The sequence below is a fragment of the Anomaloglossus baeobatrachus genome, chromosome 2 (assembly GCF_048569485.1).
Source record: "Anomaloglossus baeobatrachus isolate aAnoBae1 chromosome 2, aAnoBae1.hap1, whole genome shotgun sequence".
Classification (NCBI taxonomy): domain Eukaryota; kingdom Metazoa; phylum Chordata; class Amphibia; order Anura; family Aromobatidae; genus Anomaloglossus; species Anomaloglossus baeobatrachus.
Genome location: NC_134354.1, coordinates 636,118,941 through 636,144,139, shown reverse-complemented (window position 1 = coordinate 636,144,139; position 25,199 = coordinate 636,118,941). Strand labels below are relative to the sequence as shown.

Here is a 25,199-nt window from a genome sequence, read left to right as displayed (position 1 = left end):
TGGCCGCAGCTTATAGGGGAAAATCCTGGTGACAGGTTCCGTTTAACACTAGAAGTCCCAGAGAAGGGTCATTTAACATCTCTACCTTTGAAACCCAAAGACGGGTCGAATGACCTGAAGGATTTTAGCTAACATCCTATAATCACCGTCTTTTGTTCTGTAATTAAGGCCATTACTGTCGCACCACAGGAGGTTGTTGTTTTCCATTGAGTTTAGCCATTTAGTTTCTAGTTAGTTCTATTCAGTTTATTGTATTTGATCATTTGACCCTCTTTCGGGACTTCAGGGAGGACCTCAAAATTTCTGGGACTTCTAGTGTTAAGTGGAGTCGTATTTAATTAAACTCTAGATCTAGATTTCATGTTGTCCCTAACTTTGTGTACATTAGCCATTATAGAGTGTATCTAAGTCGTAAAGAACGTGTTCTGATCAGTTTTTGGTATTTAAAAATTAAGTTACCGTACTTTTGTAAACAGTCACCAACACTGGTGATTAGTTTGATGACCATCCTACCTAAATATGTAAGTTTGGTAATTTTTCACATTTATCATAATGAAAGCGTCTTACACGAAAGGTCCCAAAATGGCCAAAGATGAAAAAAACACTATCTGAATACTTTTAGGATCGCTACTTCCAATAGGTGGCGCTGTGCTAGAGTTTGTCTCCTTTACTGGAGAGACAATTTGAATATCTGAATACATGCATTTTCCAAGAACTCCTACTAACTAAAACTGAAGTTACGCATCATTAAAGTTAATATAAAAAAGTGGGTTATTATCAAAAACAATTAATTTGAGTTGAGTTTTGAAACCAAAACCGAAAGACCTCACTCATCAATAAAATTATTAAACTTTATTATTGCATCAATATTTAGAAAAACACACCCAGTGATTGTGGACACACACAGGGGCATAAAGGAGGATTTTGGGAGCAACCTAGGACTTGATCCTTATATTCTCTTTTAAGAGGTACAGCTCCTATATAACCTACGGGGTAACATGCACAAAGGTGTACACACAGGCGCCACACTTTTAATATAAAAAAGTGGCAAATCTGCAATGGATCCATGTCAAAAGCTCAACAGAGTAAACCGCAGACAGCTCAGATTTCTTTGTCATATTTTATGAAGGGTCTTTTAAACTCCAGCTCAATACACCATAAGACACAAATTACTTGGATTTGTGAATGAGGTTAAAAATTAGACAAAATATTTGAAATTTTTTTTATGAAAGTACTGACTGTAGTTGTGCTGGATGGCACGGCGGGCAGCATCATAGCTGACATCAATGGCGGCACAAGACTTGGGAGCTTTGGGGAAAAGCAAAATTAGAAAGGACAATGTTAAATTGTTTCAGAAAATATTACATGGTGTGAATAAAATAAAATGTCATATCTGAACATCACAACTGTGAAAGAAACCTCACATGCAGTGTAATCTACCTCATAAAATTTTACCATGAATTAAGTATTTTATTTTTTTTTAAACCGTCTCTATTGAACAACAAAAAACAAGTACCGTATTTTTCGCTTTATAAGACGCACTTTTCTTCCCCCAAATTTTGGGGGAAAGTAGGGGGTGCGTCTTATAATCCGAATATACGGGGGGGGTGTATATATATATATATACACAGAGTCCAGTGGAGGTGCAGGCAGCTGTGGAGCGGTGCTGGTGACTGCTTGGGGCTGGGAGCGGCAGCGTTTGATCTCCTGCTCTCCCGCTCATATAATATGCACAGCCGCTGTCCATCAGAAGCGTGGTGCTGAAACTGCATCGCGCTGATGGGCTGAGGGAGCTGTGCATATTATCTGCCTGTGCTTACCTTTGATTGCACAGGATCTCCCCTCCCCCTGTGTTAGATATAGCCTCCTGTGCTGCTGCTGTAGTAAAATAATAAACTCTTTACTCACCTCCTCCAGCGTCTGCCCGGTCTCCCTCCTGCTGGCTGTGATTAGACACACAGAGATTTCACTCTGCCGTGCCGATCACATGACCTCCACTAGAACTAGGAAGTAGGAAGTGCAGGAGACAGGAGGAGTTCAACCCCGAGGAGGGAGACACGAGACAGGACTGTGCTGCAGAAGGTAAGGAAAGAGTTTATTTTACTAAAAGCAGCAACATGGGGGCGATATGCCACAGAGGCTGATGTGGCCCTGTCTGCCTGCCACAGAGGCTGATGTGGCCCTGCCTGCCTGCCACAGAGGCTGATGTGGCCCTGTCTGCCTGCCACAGAGGCTGATGTGGCCCTGCCTGCCTGCCACAGAGGGTGATGTGGCCCTGTCTGCCTGCCACAGAGGGTGATGTGGCCCTGTCTGCCTGCCACAGAGGGTGATGTGGCCCTGTCTGCCTGCCACAGAGGGTGATGTGGCCCTGTCTGCCTGCCACAGAGGGTGATGTGGCCCTGTCTGCCTGCCATAGAGGGTGATGTGGCCCTGTCTGCCTGCCACAGAGGGTGATGTGGCCCTGTCTGCCTGCCACAGAGGGTGATGTGGCCCTGTCTGCCTGCCACAGAGGGTGATGTGGCCCTGTCTGCCTGCCACAGAGGGTGATGTGGCCCTGTCTGCCTGCCACAGAGGGTGATGTGGCCCTGTCTGCCTGCCACAGAGGGTGATGTGGCCCTGTCTGCCTGCCACAGTGGCCCTGTCTGCCTGCCACAGTGGCCCTGTCTGCCTGCCACAGTGGCCCTGTCTGCCTGCCACAATGGCCCTGTCTGCCAGCCATAGAGGATGTGTGCCAGCCATAGGGGAAATGTGGCATCACTGGGGGACGTGTTCAATATAAGGTGGCCATATCCAGATTAAGGGGGCTAATTTTAGGATGAGGGGGCTATGAGGGACATATACCCTATATTATTTGTTAGACGGACACTGGCATTATAAGACGGACCCCATTTATTAAAAAATTCTCTATTCCTTCACCAAATTTGGGGGTGCGTCTTATAATCAGGTGCGTCTTATAAAGCGAAAAATACGGTACTTAAGTATTTTTTAAGCCGCCCCTAATAGTAAATAAAAAGTCAGTTCACAAAAAGTTCCCCTGGGCTGCAATGATATCTACTATTTATAGCAGAGAAGAGGAGATACTATACTAATTCCTTAGAATCATAGCCAGCATGGAGGATAACATAGACTAGTACTGAGCAGTGCAGCTGTGATTTCAGCAGTGAAGTGAAAATTGAAATGTATTAGAAAGCAGCAACAATGTTTTAATGTTTCTGTGTGACTCTGTCTCTAACAAAACCCTGGGATAACAAAACTTTAAAATCACTTGAGAACACAAAATGAAACATTTTAGTACTATGTGAAAAACCTACAATATCTTTTAGCTATGACCACTTAAAGGGGCTGTCCACTTTTTTCTAACTTAAAGGCATGTGGCAAAAAAATTGTTTTTGCAATTTTGTTTCATTAAACCTTTTGCAGCATCTGCCTTTCATAACCTCTGTGTTGTACTGGATATTAGTAGCTGCATATTGGCATAAGTAAGAATCCGTCAGTTGGCTTATTCTAACGGTCCACTGGGAGAGTTTCTAACTGTTATCAGTGTTTTTTAGCTCTTTTCTGATGTGTTTTGACCATAGATGACAACAAAGTTGAACGAAAAACAAGGAACTTGGAGAAGCAAAACAGTGCAACGTTTTTAAAGAAACTAGATTGCAAAAATCATTGTTAGACCCAAACACATGCATTTAGGTAAAAAAAAAATATTCCCAGAGGTGGACAAAACTTAACTTACAATACCCCCTAATCATACACATAGCCTATAGCAACGTCAAGAACCAAGATATAGGTTTGTATTGATAAAAATGGATAAATAATGACAGACATCAGTCTGAGATCTAACATTTGCCATAAGGCTGCTTTACACACAACAATATTGCTAGCGATCTCGTTAGCGATGTGGCACGCCCAGATCGTAGTTACGATTTGCTGAGATCGCTCATAGGATGTTTTGTAGCGGTCACACGTACACATCTCACAAACGACGCTACATCGTTCAGCGATATATTGTTTGACCAAGGCGGCCGTGTGTATGTTGTTCGTCGTTGGCAGGGTGTCAAACGTAGCAATATGTCTGCTGCGTTCCAAACGACAAACAATATTTTGAAACTGAACGACGTATCAACGATCAACGATTTTTACCCTATTTGCGATCGTTCGGAGTTGCACATAGGTTCACGCGCAACGGCGTCACTAACGATGATGGAAGTGCATCACGAAAACTGTGACCCCGACGACATATCGTCAGATAAATCGTAGCGTGTAAAGCGGCCTTAAGTGTTAGAAATCTTTCAGTATGTCTTAGAGCACCACTCCAGCGTTGGAGTGGTGCTTTAAATCTAAGTCTCTAGCCTCCTGTCTTATACAAGGCGACTTCATCCTTTTTCAGTGCCACTCCGGTCCAGCAGTGCCATCTTATGCCCGTAACTTCTGACTGCCCGAAGTTGCATTACAGGCGCTCAATAAAAATCTATGAGAGCCAGAATGAAGCTCTCATAGACTTGTAGTGATTTGTGACCTCTGGCGCACTCTATGAAATACTGGAGCTGTCTGCAGGTCACAAAAGTGCCCGAGACTGCCCGTAGCGACACAGAAGAAAGAGGGTGAGTATAAGACGGGAGGGAGGGGGACTTACATTTAAAGCCCCATGCCAGCATTTTTTTTCAGCCCTGTAGTGGTGATTTAAATCTAAATCCTCTGCCACCGTTCTTATACTTACCCTCCGGCAGCTTCATATTTTTTTTAGCACCTCTCCAGTCAATCAGCGCCATCTTCTGACTGGTTGGAAGTCAGGAGTGGCATCACAAGCTCTCAATGCAATTCTATGATGGCCAGAATGCAGCTAGAATAAGGCTCCCATAGAGTTGTATTGAGTTGTGTCTTACTGCACACTGCATGAAACACTGGAGCTGCCTACAGGTCACTAAGTACCCAAGTTCGACCGGAGTGACAGTGAAAACATATGAAGATGCTGGAGGGTGAGTATAAGACAGGGTACAGGGAACTTAGCTATAAAGCATCACTCCAACGGTGAAATAGAAACAAAGTGATCGAGTGGTGCTTTAAGAAAGTGGGATAAGTTTGAGAATAATTCCTATGATTCAAGTTTTTGCACTTACATATAATGAAACACGTTAGGACTCTGCTGTTTGCAGGTCACATATAGTACATATACAGCTAAAATGTAACATATGAATGAAATACAATATCTGTTTATACACCAATATCACAAGCTAATAAGATCTCCTTCTTTAGAAACAACAAGTAGAAAGCCTAGTAAAGCAATACTAGAGGATTATATGAATTCTAGATTCTTGACGCATCAGCAGACATGTCCGAAACCCATACCTGAGAGAGAGGAGGTGGTCCCGCCATGGGTGGGATCATAGGTGGTAACATTGTATGTGGTATAGGGGGCATTGCTGGAGGTCTTTGTCCTATTGGTGGAAGTCCAATTGGTGGAAAAGGAGGAGGAAGACCTGGTGGTGGCATCTATGAAAAGACATAAGAATAAAGGGATTAACTGAAACAGAAAATAAACACTGAAGAGGGTGGTAGGTTACATATAGATCCTGCAACTCCAGCCTTGTCTACAGCACTGACACCGTCACACATGCCTGACCATCCAACAGCTCCTGTCTGCAATATGCAGCCTGGGGTAAACTGGGTTTAGGGAGGGCTGATCTACAAGTTATCATTTATTCAGACTGGAATAACCCATGAAGGTAATCTTTCACCAGAGATTACAATACAGGCTCTATACATTAATAAATAGATCTCTTAGACCTGATGAGGCTGTGACACTTCTTTGGATAGTCCATGTTAGCAAAGCTGTGTAATCCTTTTTGAAACGTTTCCTTCCTTATAATAAAATAATCATTTTATGAGTTCATCTCTAGTTGGATTATACAGCCATACTGACAATGATTTTCAAAGTAAGTACATCAGCCCTATCTGGTCTAAAAGATCTGTTATAATGATGTATACATTTTGTATTGTTTATTCTGGTGACCTATCCAATTTAAATCTCAGTAGAAATGTCTCAGGAGTAAAAAGTAACCACCTGCTCAGGAGTAAGCGCCAGCTATAATACTGTCTGATAAAGTAAAATAGAGAGAACTCCAGCATCCAAGTCCACGATAAAAAAACCCTCTTTTTCTTTATTGGATATGCATTAAAAAATCATCATGTAGTTAAAAACCACAATAGAAAACATGGCGTTTCGGACGCATTGCGTCCTTATTCAGAGTCACGGATACCTGAATTCTCTCTATTTTGGATTATATGGTTTTGCCTACATTGCTCCGTGCACCGTCCCAGGATTGAGTCTCCATAAGCGGGTAAGCTGGAATAATTTTCTTTTTTCAAGTCTGATAAAGTACTATCAGGACCTGATAAGAGGGCCACTTAAAATCAAGATTCCACAGTATTGCTATCACAATATGAGCACCACTGGTCATTTTCCCACTACCTAGTCACTTGATATAGCACTCATTCAGATTTCTGTCATCTAAAAGGTTAGATATCATCTCTGACCCTGGCGAACATGCATAAAATAAAGGAGACAAGCAGCTGCCAGACACCTCTGCTTCCAACCTGTCAGATGAAGGAAGATGTCGGGTGACAGCTGGGAAGTTACCATTAGACATTGGAAAATAACTGATTCCAGTAAATTCTGTAGTGACATTAACTTGTAACTAACTACATTACATGGCTTCTGTAAGATGAGTAACTCACAGATCTTGTCATTGTGAGCAGCAGACAAGCTTATCATCGCACAACCCAACAGCTTAGCTGAGCTCCTATAATGCGCTGGGACTTTTTCATACATCGGTGCAGTGTAGTTTTTCCTACATCAGATTACTGTACAGTTCCTTGTGTGAAGGTGATACTTCCCTACATAGATTAACATTGACCAATGTTAAAACTTGGTCAATTTGGTTTTTTTTTTTACATCTTAGGGTGTTTCATTGTTAAAAAAACAAACAAAAAAAAACTGCTGCAAGCATAGTACAGGACAGTGATGGCTCAGAGTCTCAAAATTAGCAAAAAAAAACAAAAAAGAGCTTATCTTGGGTGGTGTCACTTCTAGAAAAATCCATAATTTTGTGATATTTGTAGCTCTAGTAACAAAACGTTATATTTTTTATATATGTACTGTATGTATTAATAAAGCAAAAACAAATTATTTACCTTACTTGCTTAGTGACTTTGTTGCTGAATTTCATTGACTAAATCTTCAATTGAGGGTTGGTATTTCCTATACTTCAATCCCAAGCAATCCCCTTTCTCCCCCCAACAGTCATTATCTCCTCTCCCCCTCTCTTCCCCTCAGTAGTCATTATCTCCTCTCCCCCCAGCAGTCATTATCTCCTCTCCCCCCAGCAGTCATTATCTCCTCTCCCCCCAGCAGTCATTATCTCCTCTCCCCCCAGCAGTCATTATCTCCTCTCCCCCAGTAGTCATTATCTCCTCTCCCCCCAGCAGTCATTATCTCCTCTCCCCCAGTAGTTATTATCTCCTCTCACCCCAGCAGTCACTATAGGAACATAGGAACCAAGAAACCAATCCCACAACAATAAACTTCATATTCAATACCAATATTAAATTGACCCTCCCCTAAATAGGCCACATTTGGGCACCTTATAATAGAACTGACAAATATAAAGCAAGCACAATTCTTCTTATGGCAGCTAAGCTTTTTATCCGACACCTCTGGGGATCAAAAGACCCTCCACAGCTGTGTGGTTTGACAAAATAAACCACCTACAGTGCCTTGAATTTTTCAACCTTTTCCCACATTTCAGGCTTCAAACATAAAGATAAAAATTTTAATGTTATGGTGAAGAATCAACAACAAGTGGGACACAATTGTGAAGTTGAATGAAATTTATTGCATATTTTGAACTTTTGTTAAAATTAAAAAACTGAAAATTGGAGCGTGCAATATTATTCGTCCCCTTTACTTTCAGTGCAGCAAACTCACTCCAGAAGTTCATTGAGGATCTCTGAATGATCCAATGTTGTCCTAAATGACTGATGATGATAAATATAAGCCACCTGTGTGTAATCAAGTCTCCGTATAAATGCACCTGCTCTGTGATAGTCTCAGTGTTCTGTTTAAAGCGCAGAGAGCATCATGAAGACCAAGGAACACAACAGGCAGGTCCGTGACACTGTTGCACTGTTGTGAAGAAATATAAAGCCGGATTTGGTTATAAAAAGATTTTCCAAAAGTTTAAACATCCCAAGAAGCACTGTGCAAGCGATCATATTGAAATGGAAGGAGTATCATACCACTGCAAATCTACCAAGACCCGGCCGTCCATCAAAACTTTCATCTCAAACAAGGAGAATACTGATCAGAGATGCAGCCAAGAGGCCCATGATCACTCTGGATAAACTGCAGAGATCTACAGCTGAGGTGGGAGAGTCTGTCCATAGGACAACAATCAGTAATACACTGCACAAATCTGGCCTTTATGGAAGAGCGGCACGGAGAAAGCCATTTCTCAAAGATATCAATAAAAAGTGTTGTTTAAAGTTTGCCACAAGCCACCTGGGGACACACCAGACATGTGGAAGAAGGTGCTCTGGTCAGATGAAACCAAAATCGAACTTTTTCGGCACAATGCAAAATGGTATGTTTGGCGTAAAAGCAACACAACTCATCACCATGAACACACCATCCTCACTGTCAAATATGGTGGTGGCAGCATCATGGTTTGGGCCTGCTTTTCTTCAGTAGGGACAGGGAAGATGGTTAAAATTGATGGGAAGATGGATGGAGCCAAATACAGGCCCATTCTTGAAGAAAACCTGTTGGAGTCTGCAAAAGACCTGAGACTGGGACGGAGATTTGTTGTTCAACAAGACAATGATCCCAAACATAAAGCAAAATCTACAATGGAATGGTTCACAAATAAACGTATCCAGGTGTTAGAATGGCCAAGTCAAAGTCCAGACCTGAATCCAATCGAGAATCTGTGGAAAGAGCTGAAAACTTATGTTCACAAACGCTCTCCATCCAACCTCACTCAGCTCGAGCTGTTTGCAAAGGAAGAATGGGCAAGAATTTCAGTCTCTTGATGTGAAAAACTGATCGACACATACCCCAAGGGACTGCAGCTGTATTCGCAGCAAAAGGTGGCGCTACAAAGTATTAACTTAAAGGGGCCGAATAATATTGCACGCCCCAATTTTCAGTTTTTTAATTTTAACAAAAGTTTAAAATAAGCAAAACATTTTGTTCAACTTCACAATTGTGTCCCACTTGTTGTTGATTCTTCACCATAACATTACAATTTTTTATCTTTGTTTGAAGCCTGAAATGTGGGAAAAGGTTAAAAAATTCAAGAGGGCCGAATACTTTCGCAAGGCACTGTATATGATCATGAGGAGTTGGCTAGGTGGAAAGACAAGTGGCACAATGTTTTTATCAAGCTGTAGCAACCACAAGTGTAATTTAGAAACAAACAGCCTCAAGGAGAGATCTTATTATTATGACTTTAATATAGTACTGTGAAACATACCTCTAATGGCTTCTTTATATAGTCTCTAGAGAGAAACTCCTCTCTCCACAAAACCGGGCATTGTTTAATAGATGCACAACCCCAAGACTATTTTCGCTTCCCATCTCTATACCTTTCACAGTGTAAATTCCTGACACTGATGGACCCATGCAGGATAGGGCCCCTGTGCAAGAATAATCTATGGGCCCTTTTCAGTCTAATAACTCATCATAATATAAAATTCCACCTACTTTGGAGATGGCAACGGGCCCCATTACCTCCCAGGCCGCTCTGCGGCTGCACAGTTGCATCAATAATATGTCCAACCTTGATTCCTGCATTATGTTTTTTTGCTATGTTGTAAAATTCTTGTATTGTTTTTATTTTATCTGATTCATATTTACTAAATAGAGGATAAAAACAAACAAATATGCTACTCATATGTTCTGCATAGGCAAGAAGGCCTGTATGAAGAAGGGACCCCACAGATGTCCTAACACTAGGGTCCTGATTCATTTGTATTTTTTTGTCACTTTTCTTTTTTTGTCTTGTGGTAATCACTGATGTATATTGCGCCAAATTCACCAAAATGGAACACATGGTTCATGAATGTGGCACAAAGTACCCCCCAAATTTTTTCATGTCATACCATTTTTGGGACTTTTTGAGCAAAAACTGTTTTGTTTTGTTTTCAAAATGATGCAAACCATGCAACTTTTTGAAAAGATGTGCATAAAATCAGACCACAGAAGGACTGGGGTAGCGCTGCGTCAAATTGTGACTTTCTGAAAAGTCAAAATTGATGAATCAGCGGAAAACATCAGGAATCACTAAACTTCACGCACAAAGCAAAAACAAACAGGCGAGAGACATGATGGTGTGAGGACGTCTCCTTGCAGAGCTCCTACACCCACCGCCTAAATTCTGATATATCTCGGCCTCTCCGCCGACTAATGCCTCCCAAAATGAAGCCCCAGGCAGTACTCACCGCGGGGCCCGATCCGGCGATCCAGAAAGCAGGAGGGAGGATGGAGCGGTTCCTCAGCGGGCCCTCTCCTGCCCTGAAGCGAGCGGCGAGCAGCGGCAGCAAGATGGCGCCGTCCCCCACAAAACGTCCTCCAGGAGGGGAATCCCCAGGAGCAGCGGCCCGGGAGCAGCCAGCAGCCACAGGAGCGAGACGGCAGGAGGAAGTGGAGCCAGGAGCCGGAGCGGCGTCTGGGTTCTCGCAGACAGATAAGGAAGGCGGCAGAGAGCAGGCCTGCAGCGTGGCACACAGGTCAGCGATGGGGGAGGTGCGGCTCCACATGGAGGAAGGTGAGGCGACCCAAAGCAGTGGGGGGGGGGGGCCTGAGTGGAGGGACGCTGGCAGGGCCTCGGTCCTTGCCGCCCCAGAGCCCAGAGAGGGAGAGATGTCCTCTGCCCCTGCTTGAGGGATCACATAGAGGGTATAACCCGGCGGTTTCCCTCCCCGAGGAGGGTCCCCCCCTGGGCAGCCCACCCAACTCTGCACTGCAAGCACACCACCCCCAGGCCACACAAGACCTTCAGGCACTGAGGGAGCTCATCCTGGCCCTCCCCAGCAAGAGTGACCTGGATGCCCTAGTCCGCAGAATTGAGCAGTCCCACCAGCAAGCCATTGCTTCTGTGAGAGAGGAGATAGGGGCCCTAGAAGATAGAGTCACGGCCACTGAGCAAGATCAGGAGTCCTTGGAAAGCAGAGTATCTCGCCTGGAAAAGGACTGTGAGACATATAATACCCGATCCAGGGACATGGCATTACTGTTAGACGACCAAGAGAACAGAAGTCGCCGAAACAATATAAGATTAAAGGGTGTCCCAGAGGACTGGCCGGCAGAGACTCTCCGTCATAAAGTGCAAGAAATATTTAATATAGTCACCGCCAGACCAACGGATGCTACGTACCTATGTGACAGAGTCCACAGAGTTGCTAGATCCTTCCAAGAGCCAATTCCTCCATTGCAAGAGATGTCCTTTGCCGCTTACATTATTATACGGACAAAGAACAGATCCTGAGGAAGGCCTGGGAGTTCGGACCGGTGAGGATGGAGGGGGCGACTATCAAACTCTTCCCGGACGTTTCCAGTCGCACGCTCTACATGAGGCGTCAGCTTCATCCGTTACTGGCAAAAATCAAAGAGGTGAACGCCTCGTATCGCTGGGGGCACCCGTTCCACCTCATTGTCCGAAAGGGCCCATCTACATTCTTGCTGAGACGCCCTGCGGAGTTGCCGGGACTGTTCAAGTTTTTGGAACTGCCTGTCTTTAACATCCCTGATTGGCTATCCTGGGAGTCCATGGGCCCCCCGACGCGGAGGAGAGAAAAGGATTCAACACCGTCGACATCAGGGGGATGGGGCTGAAAAGTCAACCTGGCACGGTGTCTAGTTGCAGGAGAGGTTAAACGGTGCCCATTTATGTTGGAAAGGGCCTGTGGCCTATCATTTTGGGAGGGTCATGTGTTGTTGCACCCCTCTTCGCCTCGCTGGTGGGGGGGTCTTTGGGCGGTGCATGGTTTGGGGGGTGACGGAGGAGAGGCCGTCAGAGTTTAATATTTGTTTCGCCTCTAGCATTTGCAGGGGGGCGGTAGTCAGATAACTTAAGGGTGGCGGGTGGGGGGGTAACATATGAGTGTTCTTACTCGACCCCGCCGATAGTACCCTAGTAGGCCTAGGGCTGGTCCATAGGTCTGCGAGCTCCTCGTGAGCTGTCTATTCTTTTTCCTCTTTCTTTTTGCTTCTTTGTTCTCCCCTTTTCTTTTTTCCTTTCGTTTCTAACTTACCCTCTTTTCCTCGATCCCTACTCCCGCTTCCTCTCACAGTCTCCAGCTTTCTTCCTTCCTTCCCCCTCTTCCCTCCTCCCTCAGAGTCCTTCCTGGTGGTGTGTGTGTCTGTCTTTCCCTTGTCGTCTATTCGTAGGCCCTCATCACCGACATGAAGCAGGCATCCAGACCTGACCTAAGAGTGGGATCCCTAAACGTCAAGGGCCTCCACAGCCCAGAGAAACGTTCAATCCTCATGAATCTGTTGTGGAGAAGGCGACTTCAGGTAATTTTTCTACAGGAAACGCATTACTGTTTAGACAAACCTTACAAGCTTTCAGACCGGAGATATTCTACGGTCTACCATTCCCCATCTCCTGACTCGCGGTCCAGGGGGACCAGCATCCTAATTGCGAGTTCTCTGCCATGGGAGCTGATAGAGGTCAGCACGGACAAAGAGGGGAGACAGATCCTAATAAAGGGGCGGATCCAGTCCCAGGTCTTCACTTTTGCGGCCCTCTACCTACCCAACACGGGACAGTGTGGCGCCCTGTTGAGATTCCTGAACTCCCTGGACGAGTTTTCAGAGGGCACATTGATAATGGGAGGGGACTTTAACTTTGTTATGGACCCAGAGGTGGATACTTCCAGGGAGATTTCTAGCTTGCCCAGGGCCGTTCACAGTCGGATCAGGCGGGGTTTACACGAACACCAGTTAGTAGATACATGGAGGTCGCTGCATCCAGCAGACAGGGACTACTCATTTTACTCTGCGGTTCATGACTCTTACTCAAGGCTAGACCACTTCTTTGTCAGACACAGAGACCTACACTGCATGCTGGACGCTGAAATAGACGAAATAGTGTTTGCAGACCACGCCTTGATAATCCTTAGTGTTTCCCTGACGTGCCCGATCATCAAACAGGGCCAGTGGATATTGAATACTTCGCTCCTGGCCGACCAGATGACTATGCAGGAGGTACAGACTGCGGTGAAAGAATATTTTGACCTCTGCGCGGGGGGTGATACCACACCCGCCGTAACGTGGGAAGCTCACAAATGCGTAGTCAGAGGACTGTTTATAAAACATGGAGCCCGTATGAAGCGGGAGAGGAATGCGGAGATGGAATCTTTACTAGTCGACATTCACGCCCTGGAGAGGATCCACAAAGACCGGTTGGACGACGGGGCCAAAACCCTTCTCATTCAAAAAAGAGAAAAGCTGAAATCGTTACTCTCTAATAAAGCCAAGGCCTCGCTAGCGCGCTGCCGGAGGCATTTTTACGAATTCAGTAACAAAAACAGTAGGACCTTGGCCAGGGCATTGCGGACCCAGAGGCTGAGGGGATACGTCCCCCATATACAGAAGCAATCGGGGGGGATGGTCTCACTTCCGGGTGACATAGCCTCAGCATTTAGGGACTACTACATTGCCCTGTACTCCATTGATGACACCCTGACGGAGGACGATAGGAAGACAGCTAGGGATCGCATCCAGGAATACATAAGATCCTCAGGCCTCCCGAGGTTTAGACCAGACGACATAGAGATACTGGAGGCTCCGATTACAGAAACGGTTCGGTCCTCAAAGCATCCCCCAGGGGTAAGGCACCGGGTCCGGATGGACTTCCGCTATCTTACTACAAGAGGTTAAGCCCTATTCTATCTCCTCATTTTTTGGCAGCATTCAATAACATCTCAGCGTGCACATCCTCTCCATTACCCAGGGACTCCCTTGCGGCTAACATCGTGGTCATTCCCAAGGAGGGGAGGGACCCCACCTGTTGTGCCAATTATCGCCCGATCTCCCTGCTCAACGTGGACTTAAAGTTGTTTGCTAAGATCCTAGCCGACCGGCTGTCCCCTATGTTAGGGGGTATAGTCCATGCAGATCAGGCGGGTTTCATGTTTCATGTTGGGCAGGGAGGCTAGAGATAACACCACGAGGGCCATCAACTTGATCCACAGGGCTAGGTCGGGGGGTGGATCGCTTTTGCTGTTGTCCACAGATGCCGAAAAGGCGTTTGACCGGGTCGGCTGGATGTTTTTGAATGGGGTCCTTGCCCCTCTGGGACTGGGGGGCAACATGCTCAGATGGATAGGATCTCTCTATAATTCACCGTCGGCCTGCATACGGGTTAATGGGGTGCTGTCAGACAGATTCCCAATAGCCAATGGCACGCGGCAGGGCTGTCCTCTCTCCCCATTAATCTTCATACTTACACTAGAACCCCTGCTGCGACATATTCGGACAAACTCAAGCATCAAAGGCCCCAAGATTGGTAGCGTGACCCATAAAATAGCGGCCTTTGCAGACGACCTATTATTTTTCATCACAGACCCAACCACATCGCTCCCAGCGCTAATGCAGGAATTTAAACGATACTCCACACTCTCGAACTTCAAGATCAACTTGTCTAAATCGGAGGCACTGAGCGTTAACCTCCCCATGGGAGTAGTCTCGCAGCTGCGGGGAGCCTTTGACTTTCAATGGGCCCCGCAGTACCTGCGATACCTGGGACTCAAATTGTCAGCAGATGTGAGCTCCTTATTCAAGTTGAACTTTACCCCTCTCCTCCAAAACATAAAAGAAGATTGTAAAACCTGGTCAAGGGGCACGTTCACATGGTTTGGACGGTCAGCGATTCTGAAGATGAATATCTTCCCAAGATTGCTGTACCTCCTTCAGACCCTGCCAATCGGGATACCCAAGTCTTTCTTTAGAGAAGTTTCGTCTATGCAAACGAAGTTTCTGTGGGCAAACAAGCCGGCGAGGTTGGCACGGTCGCTGTTGTGCAGACCTAGAATCCGGGGTGGGCTGGGCCTACCGGATCTCAAATCTTATTATGTAGCCACACATTTAGCCAGAGTGGTGGACTGGTGTAGGCACTCCAAGGCCAAACCCTGGGTGTCGGTGGAGCAGAGCTTCACTGATATTCCATTAGCGGCGCTCCCATGGGTGAATTCCCCACTTAGTACAGGACTTAGGACCCACCCCACGATTGGTGCTACGCTTTCCTGCTGCTCGCAGGAGGGGGTCCGGAGATCTCTGATTCCTTTACCCTCCCCCCTTTCCCCGATCGTTGGCAACCCAGATTTCTCCCCGGGTCTTTCTGATCCGGTGTTTCGCCTATGGATCTCCAGAAATAGATTTCGAGATTGCCAAATTGGGGTCGAGGGGCACTGGCCAACGGCCGAGGAACTCCGGAATTTCCGGGTTCCTGGACCGCTGGGCCCATGGCGTTCCATGCAGCTTCGACATTTTCTGTGCTCTCTACCGGACTACAGTCAGTTTGATAGACCCCTTACGGATTTCGAGAAGCTATACATAGAGGGGGGGGACCCTTAGACACTCACTCTCCATCTCACACTCCATGCTGGTCAACTCCGCGGATTTGTCACCTCCTAGATTCCTCCTGCAGTGGGAATCCGACCTGGGCCTTACACTTTCGGCCACGCAGAGGAACAAGGTTCTGTCCATTACTCACAAAGCTTCCATCAGTTCAAAACTCCAAGAAGCCAATTATAAATGCATTTCCAGATGGTATAGGGTCCCAACAAAACTACACAGGATGTTTCGCGCGGTAGATCCGGGGTGTTGGAGATGTGGCACAGGGGAGGGAAACTTCCTACACACTTTCTGGGAATGCCCGGGGCTACAGCAGTTTTGGGAGGGGGTACGGGGAGTGATCAGGCATGTGACTGGATACACGCAGACCCTGGGCCCGGAACTCTTCCTGCTCCAACTATCTGAGTCCTCTGTCCGTGCATACAAAGGGTCTCTGTTAAGCTTTCTGGTGATGGCCGCTAGGACGTGCATTCCTCTGAGATGGAGATCCCCCTCCCCGCCGACATTATCGATGTGGGCAAGTAGGGTAAACGAACTGCTGTATATGGAGGACCTAACAGCGTCTGTCCACGATAGACAGGAGGCTTTTTACAAGACTTGGTTCCCATGGATCGAGTTTAAATACTCTAACGAATACGGCACATGGATCCCCCCAGATTGAAGGGGGGGCCCGTGGACGCCGTGGGAAGAAGTTTCTCTGAGAGGGTGGATCCCTGCTTTGTGTTTGTTCGTGTCCCAGTGTATTCCCCTTCCCTACCTCGTTCCCCCTTTTTCCCCCTTTCCCTCCCATTTCTCGCTAAACCTTTCTTGTCTGACTCGCTTCTTTTTTCTCTCTTGCCTTGCTTTTCCTCTTTTTTGTTTTTACTTTCTTCTCTTCTCAAACTGGTATTCCCGTTATATAAAACCTTTGGTAAACATGGAAAGGTCTCATTGTTGAACAGCTACTCTGTTATACATTGTCATGCATTGGTTGTGAATTGTATCGTAATTGACTCAGATTGGTGAGATTCTATGTTTATTGTTAAATAAAGAATTTAAAAAAAAAAAACAAACAGGCGAGCACATACACTCCCTGACAGAAGTTATGTCGCTTATCCATGTTATGTAAACAAAAGCTTATAACCTGACTTTAAGTTCATCCATTGGTTTCATAAATTACTCTTTTCAAAGCTGAAACCCTCCAAAATTTGGTTTAGGGTATGAAAATAAAGTTGCTGCACAGCTGAAATATTAATCATTTAATGAACACAGAAAGGTCAGATTTTGGCAAGACAAAAGTTTTGTCGCCCACAGAAAGTAATGTGAAATTCAAACAAATAATTAACTTCTAATACGTTGCATAACATTGGAGAATGATTCATACAATTTATTGATGAAGTCATCAGGAATAACAAAGAATGCAGTCTTACATGCCTCCCAGAGTTCATCTAGATTCTTTGGTTTTGTCTTCCAAGCTTCCTCTTTCATCCTACCCCAGACATGCTCAATGATGTTCATGTCTGGTGACTAGGCTGGCCAGTCCTTGAGCACCTTGATCTTCTTTGCCAGGAGGAACTTTGTTGTAGAGATGGATGTATGAGATGGAGCACCATCCTGCTGCGGAATTTGACCCCTTTTATGATTGGGAATGTAAGAGGTAGCTAATACATCATGATATTTTAAGCTATTGATATTGCCTTCAACCTTGCAAATGTTTCGCACACCCCCATACTGAATGTATCCCTAGACCATGATCTTTCTACCACCAAACTTAACTGTTTTTGGGTGTATTTTGGATCCATACGAGCTCCAGTAGGTCTCCTGCAGTATTTGCGGTGGCTGTGGTGTAATTCAACTGAAGATTCATCAGAGAAATCCACCTTCTGTCACTTTTCCAGTGTCCATTTGTTTAGCAGGCTGTGGGACTTGGCAAATGCCATATATTGCCTTTTGTTTAGTGCTGGCTTCTGGGCACTGATTCAACCATGGAGGCCATTTCGAGACAGAATCCTACAAACTGTTCTAGTTGACACCGTGACTTGAGGTGACCAGGCCTGTTGGAACTCTCTTGCAGTGGAAGAGGGGTTGGCTTTGGATTTTCTAACCAACAAACGTTCCTCCTGAGCAGTTGTCTTGTGGGGTCTGCCGGACTTGGGCTTGTCAAAAACATCTCCAGTCTCTTCAAATCTTTTTTCAATTCTTTGTACTTGACCCTGAGACACATTAAAGGTGCCAGACACCTCTGCAGTGGATCTGGTCTTCAGTCTCTTGATAATCAAGGCTTTGGTTGCAAGGGTGGATTTTTGGCATATAGTCAGAGGTCAAGTTGCAGTTCAAGTGAAGGTCTTGGGTGCTGGGTTTCTTTTTATACACACACCCACTAATTAACCGATCATTTAGTGAGCACAGGTGAGGATGTAAACTAGGATTGGGTGCATTATATGACATCTTGACAAAATCTGACCTTTCTGTGTTCATGAAATGATCAATATTTCAGCTTTGCAGCAACTTTATTTTTATAACCTAAACCAAATTTAAGAGGGTTTCAGCTTTCAAAAGAGTAATTTATAAAACCAATGGATGAATTTAAAGTCAGGTTATAAGCTTTTATTTACATAACATGGATAAGCGACAGAACTTCTGTCAGGGAGTGTAGAAAATAAACTTTAATAATGAACTGGGAGCAAACAAAATGAGGGGGAAAACACACAAATCTGCACGTAAATCAAGCACAGACGTAATGATGGATGGGGACTTTGTACAAAAGACAGAACTCACAGTCGTAAGAGATGTAAACTTACAAAAGGTGGAGGCATCAGAGGAGGAGCATTGGGGAAGGGGGCCGTCTGACCAGGTGGAGCTGTTCCTGGGTCTGGTGCTGACTGGAAAAGAAGATAATACTGAGTATGAAATATTTACTGTTTGTTTTGATGCTGAAAGAACTCAATGAAGAAAAATACAGCACAAAAACAAGGAAAGCACACCAACTAAAGATGAAAGAATAGACCCTGGTCTAATATTCCATAGCCAATGGATGGTGCCCTGCAACCCACCTCCTGCCTGGCAGCACCCACTACCTCTCCTGATTTGTAAGCCTGATGTTATGTTAGTGTTGCCGTTAGGGTACTTTCACACTTGCATTGGGTTGAATCCGCTGGGTCCGTTGCTGCGTCGTTTTGACGCATCCGTTATTTTTGTGGTGTCAACGGATGCAACGGGTCCGTTATTTCACAGGAATCCGTTAGCTGATTCCTGTGAAATAACGGACCGTTGCATCCGTTTGGTGTCCGTTAGGTGTCCGTCTAACGGAATCCGTCGGCTCTGTTTTATTTCTTTTTTTATTTTTTTTCATTCTGGTCATGCTCAGAATAAATTAGCGGAATCCAGCAGCGGATTCCGTTGTTAAGCACTTAGCAACGGAATCCGCTACCATAGGGAACCATTATAAATTTTAACGGAACCAATGGAATCCGTTGGTTGGCGTCATTTTGACGCCAGCATTTAACGTTACAGTCTGCGTTGCTTCCGCTCGGCCGAAGCAACAGAGCATCGGCCAACGGAAGCAACGCAGGTACTTTTGGCACAATCCGTCATCAATGCAAGTCTATGGGAAACAACGGAATCCGTTAACGGATTCCGCTGTTTCCCAAGACAGCGGATTGCGCCAAAAAAAAAACAACGCATGTGTGAAAGTACCCTTAGTCACATGCTGTCCACTAATCAGTAGAGATTCGGTGATGGCAGCAGGTAGGAGATGGCTTGTAGGGCTCCACCGGAGGCCATGGAATACTAACATGGGACCTTGACTAGGGTCCCGTAAATCGATTCACTCCTCTTCAATATCTATAGCTATCTATCCTGTCCTTTGGCATAGAAAACAAATAAGCAGAATGTATTGAAAAATAGAAATGCTAATAGTTTATTTTATCAATTAATAAAATGCAAAGTGAATGAACAAAAGAGAAATCTAAATGTAATCAATACTTAGTTCAAAACATCAGCTCTTCTCGTCGCACTTGTACAGAGTTTTTGAAGGAACTCAGCAAGGAGATTCTTCCGAACATCTTGGAGAACAAACCACAGATCTTCTGAGTACGAGGCTTGGGCAAATCCTTCAGTCTTTTCATGTAATTCCAGACAGACTGGATGATACTGAGTTCCGGGCTCTGTGGGGCCGTATCGTTACTTCCAGGGCTGAGGATAGTTCTCAGTGACTTTGGTTATATGTGTGGGGTCGTTGTCCTTCTGCAGAATAAATCTAGAAGCAGACCCCATCCTGGTGGTATTGAATGTTGGATAAGAATCTGTCTGTATTTCTCAGCATTGAGGACACCGAGAAATGGGCCATATTGAGGACTGTAGATGCAGCAGCCGGCCGACAAGGCTTAGTGCAGACACATCATCCATACTTCACCTCCAAACTGATGCTTTTATTAAGGCAAATTATGGTCGAACCAAATGTGGGTTTGACTTAGATTTTTCACTTCTCATTTTGTTAATTGATAAAAGTAAACTATTGACATTTTTCTTTTTATAGCATTCTTACATTGTAACGGTTTTTCCACACATGCCTAAAACTTTTGCACAGCCCTGCGTACATATTGAGGTATTTCTGCATGAATCCCATTCACTCAGTGTAGCACTTTACTAAACCCAGAACCTGCAGATAAAGTGAGACTCTGCATCAACAAGAGGAGCTGTAGGGACTTTAACCTCACATAGTTGTGAAGAATACACTAAGCAGAGTACCGGTGGGGACATCTTATGTCTTCAGTGACCCCTGATAAAGGTCCACGTAGTGCAACACCATGTATAGTGGGGGAGGGGTGTGTGTATACAGTAAGCAGGGTACTGGTGGGGTCATCCTGTGTCTTCAGTGACCCCTGATAAAGGTCCACATAGTGCTGATCCGTGTATGGTGGGGGAAAGGTTGTGTATACAGTAAGCAGAGTACTGGTGGGGTCATCCTGTGTCTTCAGTGACCCCTGATAAAGGTCCACATAGTGCAGAACCGTGTGTAGTGGGGGAGGGGGCTGTGTATACAGTAAGCAGAGTACTGGTGGGGACATCCTGTGTCTTCAGTGACCCCTGATAAAGGTCCACGTAGTGCAACACCATGTATAGTGGGGGAGGGGTGTGTGTATACAGTAAGCAGGGTACTGGTGGGGTCATCCTGTGTCTTCAGTGACCCCTGATAAAGGTCCACATAGTGCTGATCCGTGTATGGTGGGGGAAAGGTTGTGTATACAGTAAGCAGAGTACTGGTGGGGTCATCCTGTGTCTTCAGTGACCCCTGATAAAGGTCCACATAGTGCAGAACCGTGTATGGTGGGGGAGGGGGCTGTGTATATAGTAAGCAGAGTACTGGTGGGGTCATCCTGTGTCTTCAGTGACCCTGATAAAGGTCCACATAGTGCAGAATCGTGTGTAGTGGGGGAGGGGGCTGTGTATACAGTAAGCAGAGTACTGGTGGGGACATCCTGTGTCTTCAGTGACCCCTGATAAAGGTCCACATAGTGCAGAACCGTGGATAGTGGGGGAGAGGGCTGTGTATACAGTAAGCAGAGTACTGGTGGGGTCATCCTGTGTCTTCAGTGATCCCTGATAAAGGTCCACGTGGTGCAGAACCGTGTATGGTGGGGGAGAGGGCTGTGTATATAGTAAGCAGAGTACTGGTGGGGTCATCCTGTGTCTTCAGTGACCCTGATAAAGGTCCACATAGTGCAGAATCGTGTGTAGTGGGGGAGGGGGCTGTGTATACAGTAAGCAGAGTACTGGTGGGGACATCCTGTGTCTTCAGTGACCCCTGATAAAGGTCCACATGGTGCAAAACCGTGTGTAGTGGGGGAGAGGGCTGTGTATACAGTAAGCAGAGTACTGGTGGGGTCATCCTGTGTCTTCAGTGACCCCTGATAAAGGTCCACATAGTGCAGAACCGTGGATAGTGGGGGAGAGGGCTGTGTATACAGTAAGCAGAGTACTGGTGGGGACATCCTGTGTCTTCAGTGATCCCTGATAAAGGTCCACGTAGTGCAGAACCGTGTATGGTGGGGGAGGGGGCTGTGTATATAGTAAGCAGAGTACTGGTGGGGTCATCCTGTGTCTTCAGTGACCCTGATAAAGGTCCACATAGTGCAGAATCGTGTGTAGTGGGGGAGGGGGCTGTGTATACAGTAAGCAGAGTACTGGTGGGGACATCCTGTGTCTTCAGTGACCCCTGATAAAGGTCCACATAGTGCAGAACCGTGGATAGTGGGGGAGAGGGCTGTGTATACAGTAAGCAGAGTACTGGTGGGGACATCCTGTGTCTTCAGTGATCCCTGATAAAGGTCCACGTGGTGCAGAACCGTGTATGGTGGGGGAGAGGGCTGTGTATATAGTAAGCAGAGTACTGGTGGGGTCATCCTGTGTCTTCAGTGACCCTGATAAAGGTCCACATAGTGCAGAATCGTGTGTAGTGGGGGAGGGGGCTGTGTATACAGTAAGCAGAGTACTGGTGGGGACATCCTGTGTCTTCAGTGACCCCTGATAAAGGTCCACATGGTGCAAAACCGTGTGTAGTGGGGGAGAGGGCTGTGTATACAGTAAGCAGAGTACTGGTGGGGTCATCCTGTGTCTTCAGTGACCCCTGATAAAGGTCCACATAGTGCAGAACCGTGGATAGTGGGGGAGAGGGCTGTGTATACAGTAAGCAGAGTACTGGTGGGGTCATCCTGTGTCTTCAGTGACCCCTGATAAAGGTCCACATAGTGCAGAACCGTGGATAGTGGGGGAGAGGGCTGTGTATACAGTAGGCAGAGTACTGGTGGGGACATCCTGTGTCTTCAGTGATCCCTGATAAAGGTCCACGTGGTGCAGAACCGTGTATGGTGGGGGAGAGGGCTGTGTATATAGTAAGCAGAGTACTGGTGGGGACATCCTGTGTCTTCAGTGACCCCTGATAAAGGTCCACGTGGTGCAGAGCCATGAGCAGTGAGGCAGGGGGCTCTATACGTACCGCACATTATGGGGCTTCTGACTATGATGGAGAATGCCACACTTATTATGGCATTGTGCGTTTTCACTCAGGTGTGGTCATATGGGTGCGGCGCACTGTACCAGGAGTGGGCTCTATCCCTGTGCCCTCACATTGCTAATCCTATATAATAGACTTTCCCTGAAGTTGTGGGCCATTTATAAGATGCCCATGTACTTTATACCACGTATTACATCTGTCGCCCTCCTGATGGCAATAAATGGTCCAGTCTTTCTATTAATACATGATGCCCAGCATGCCCCAGTAATGCAGCCCAGGTGCCAGGCACATTCCACTGGTGACAGTTGCTCACATGCCCGGGGCGGCAGTATGTGCCAGCAGAGGATCACATTGCCCTGTATGTGGGTCCGGCAGGAGACAGCCTCTGCAGCAGCGTCTGATAACATGCCCAGCACCCATGCCCTATACACTGGGCACTGCCTTCCTCCCAGGGATGCACAGTCCGGGCACCTCCCGGGCACGGCTCCCCCCGCAGTGACGTCACCACTCCCTGCGGCTCAGAATCCCCCACAGCCGGGACCCAGAAAAACAAAGCTGCCTTACCATCCCTGCTCCGGCCGCGAGCTGCCGCAGGCCCCGCCCCCTCAACAAGCCGCACGCCCATTGGCAGCGGCTGTCATTGAGGGCGTGTCCAGCGGTGTCACCAGTGCCGTGGCGGGGCCATCTGTCAGTGGGCATCTCGGACCCGTCCGTGTGCCGGGGCTGCAGCCTCCTCCTCACTGTGTCTATGGCTATCTACACACTATATATACACTATATACACACACACTATATATACACTATACACACACTATATATACACTATATACACACACACTATATATACACTATATACACACACTATATATACACTATATACACACACACTATATATACACTATATACACACACACTATATATACACTATATACACACACTATATATACACTATACACACACACACTATATATACACTATATACACACACTATATATACACTATATACACACACACACTATATATACACTATATACACACACACTATATATACACTATACACACACACACTATATATACACTATATACACACACACTATATATACACTATATACACACACTATATATACACTATATACACACACACTATATATACACTATATACACACACTATATATACACTATATACACACACACACTATATATACACTATATACACACACACTATATATACACTATACACACACACACTATATATACACTATATACACACACACTATATATACACTATATACACACACTATATATACACTATACACACACACACTATATATACACTATATACACACACACTATATATACACTATATACACACACTATATATACACTATATACACACACTATATATACACACACTATATATACACACTATATACACACACACTATATATACACTTTATACACACACACTATATATACACTATATACACACACTATATATACACTATATACACACACTATATATACACTATACACACACACTATATATACACTATATACACACACACTATATATACACTATATACACACACACTATATATACACTATACACACACACACTATATATACACTATATACACACACACTATACACTATATACACACACACACACACACTATATATACACACTATATACACACACACTATATACACACACTATATACACACACTATATATACACTATATACAGACACACTATATATACACTATATACACACACTATATATACACTATATACACACACACTATATATACACTATATACACACACTATATATACACTATATACACACACTCTATATATACACTATATACACACATACACACTTTATACACACACACTATATATACACTATATACACACACACTATATATACACTATATACACACACTATATATACACTATATACACACACACTATATATACACTATATACACACACACTATATATACACTATATACACACACTATATATACACTATATACACACACACACTATATATACACTATATACACACACTATATATACACTATATACACACTATATATACAGTTAGGTCCAGAAATATTTGGACAGTGACACAAGTTTTGTTATTTTAGCTGTTTACAAAAACATGTTCAGAAATACAATTATATATATAATGTGGGCTGAAAGTGCACACTCCCAGCTGCAATATGAGAGTTTTCACATCCAAATTGGAGAAAGGGTTTAGGAATCATAGCTCTGTAATGCATAGCCTCCTCTTTTTAAAGGGACCAAAAGTAATTGGACAAGGGACTCTAAGGGCTGCAATTAACTCTGAAGGCGTCTCCCTCGTTAACCTGTAATCAATGAAGTATTTAAAAGGTCTGGGGTTGATTACAGGTGTGTGGTTTTGCATTTGGAAGCTGTTGCTGTGACCAGACAACATGCGGTCTAAGGAACTCTCAATTGAGGTGAAGCAGAACATCCTGAGGCTGAAAAAAAAGAAAAAAATCCATCAGAGAGATAGCAGACATGCTTGGAGTAGCA

At 45.1% G+C, this 25,199-nt stretch overlaps 1 protein-coding gene across 1 annotated transcript in view; it reads right to left on the bottom strand.

Annotated features, from left to right (window-relative positions):
- PRPF40B (pre-mRNA processing factor 40B) overlaps nt 1-23,256 on the bottom strand; it is a 184,430-nt gene extending 161,174 nt beyond the window's left edge. Inside the window, 5 exon segments of the mRNA XM_075336908.1 lie at nt 1,240-1,308; nt 5,347-5,490; nt 18,418-18,498; nt 23,196-23,222; nt 23,224-23,256. Coding sequence (XP_075193023.1) covers nt 1,240-1,308; nt 5,347-5,490; nt 18,418-18,498; nt 23,196-23,222; nt 23,224-23,256 — 354 coding nt within the window.
- Nucleotides 23,257-25,199: the final 1,943 nt, after the last annotated feature.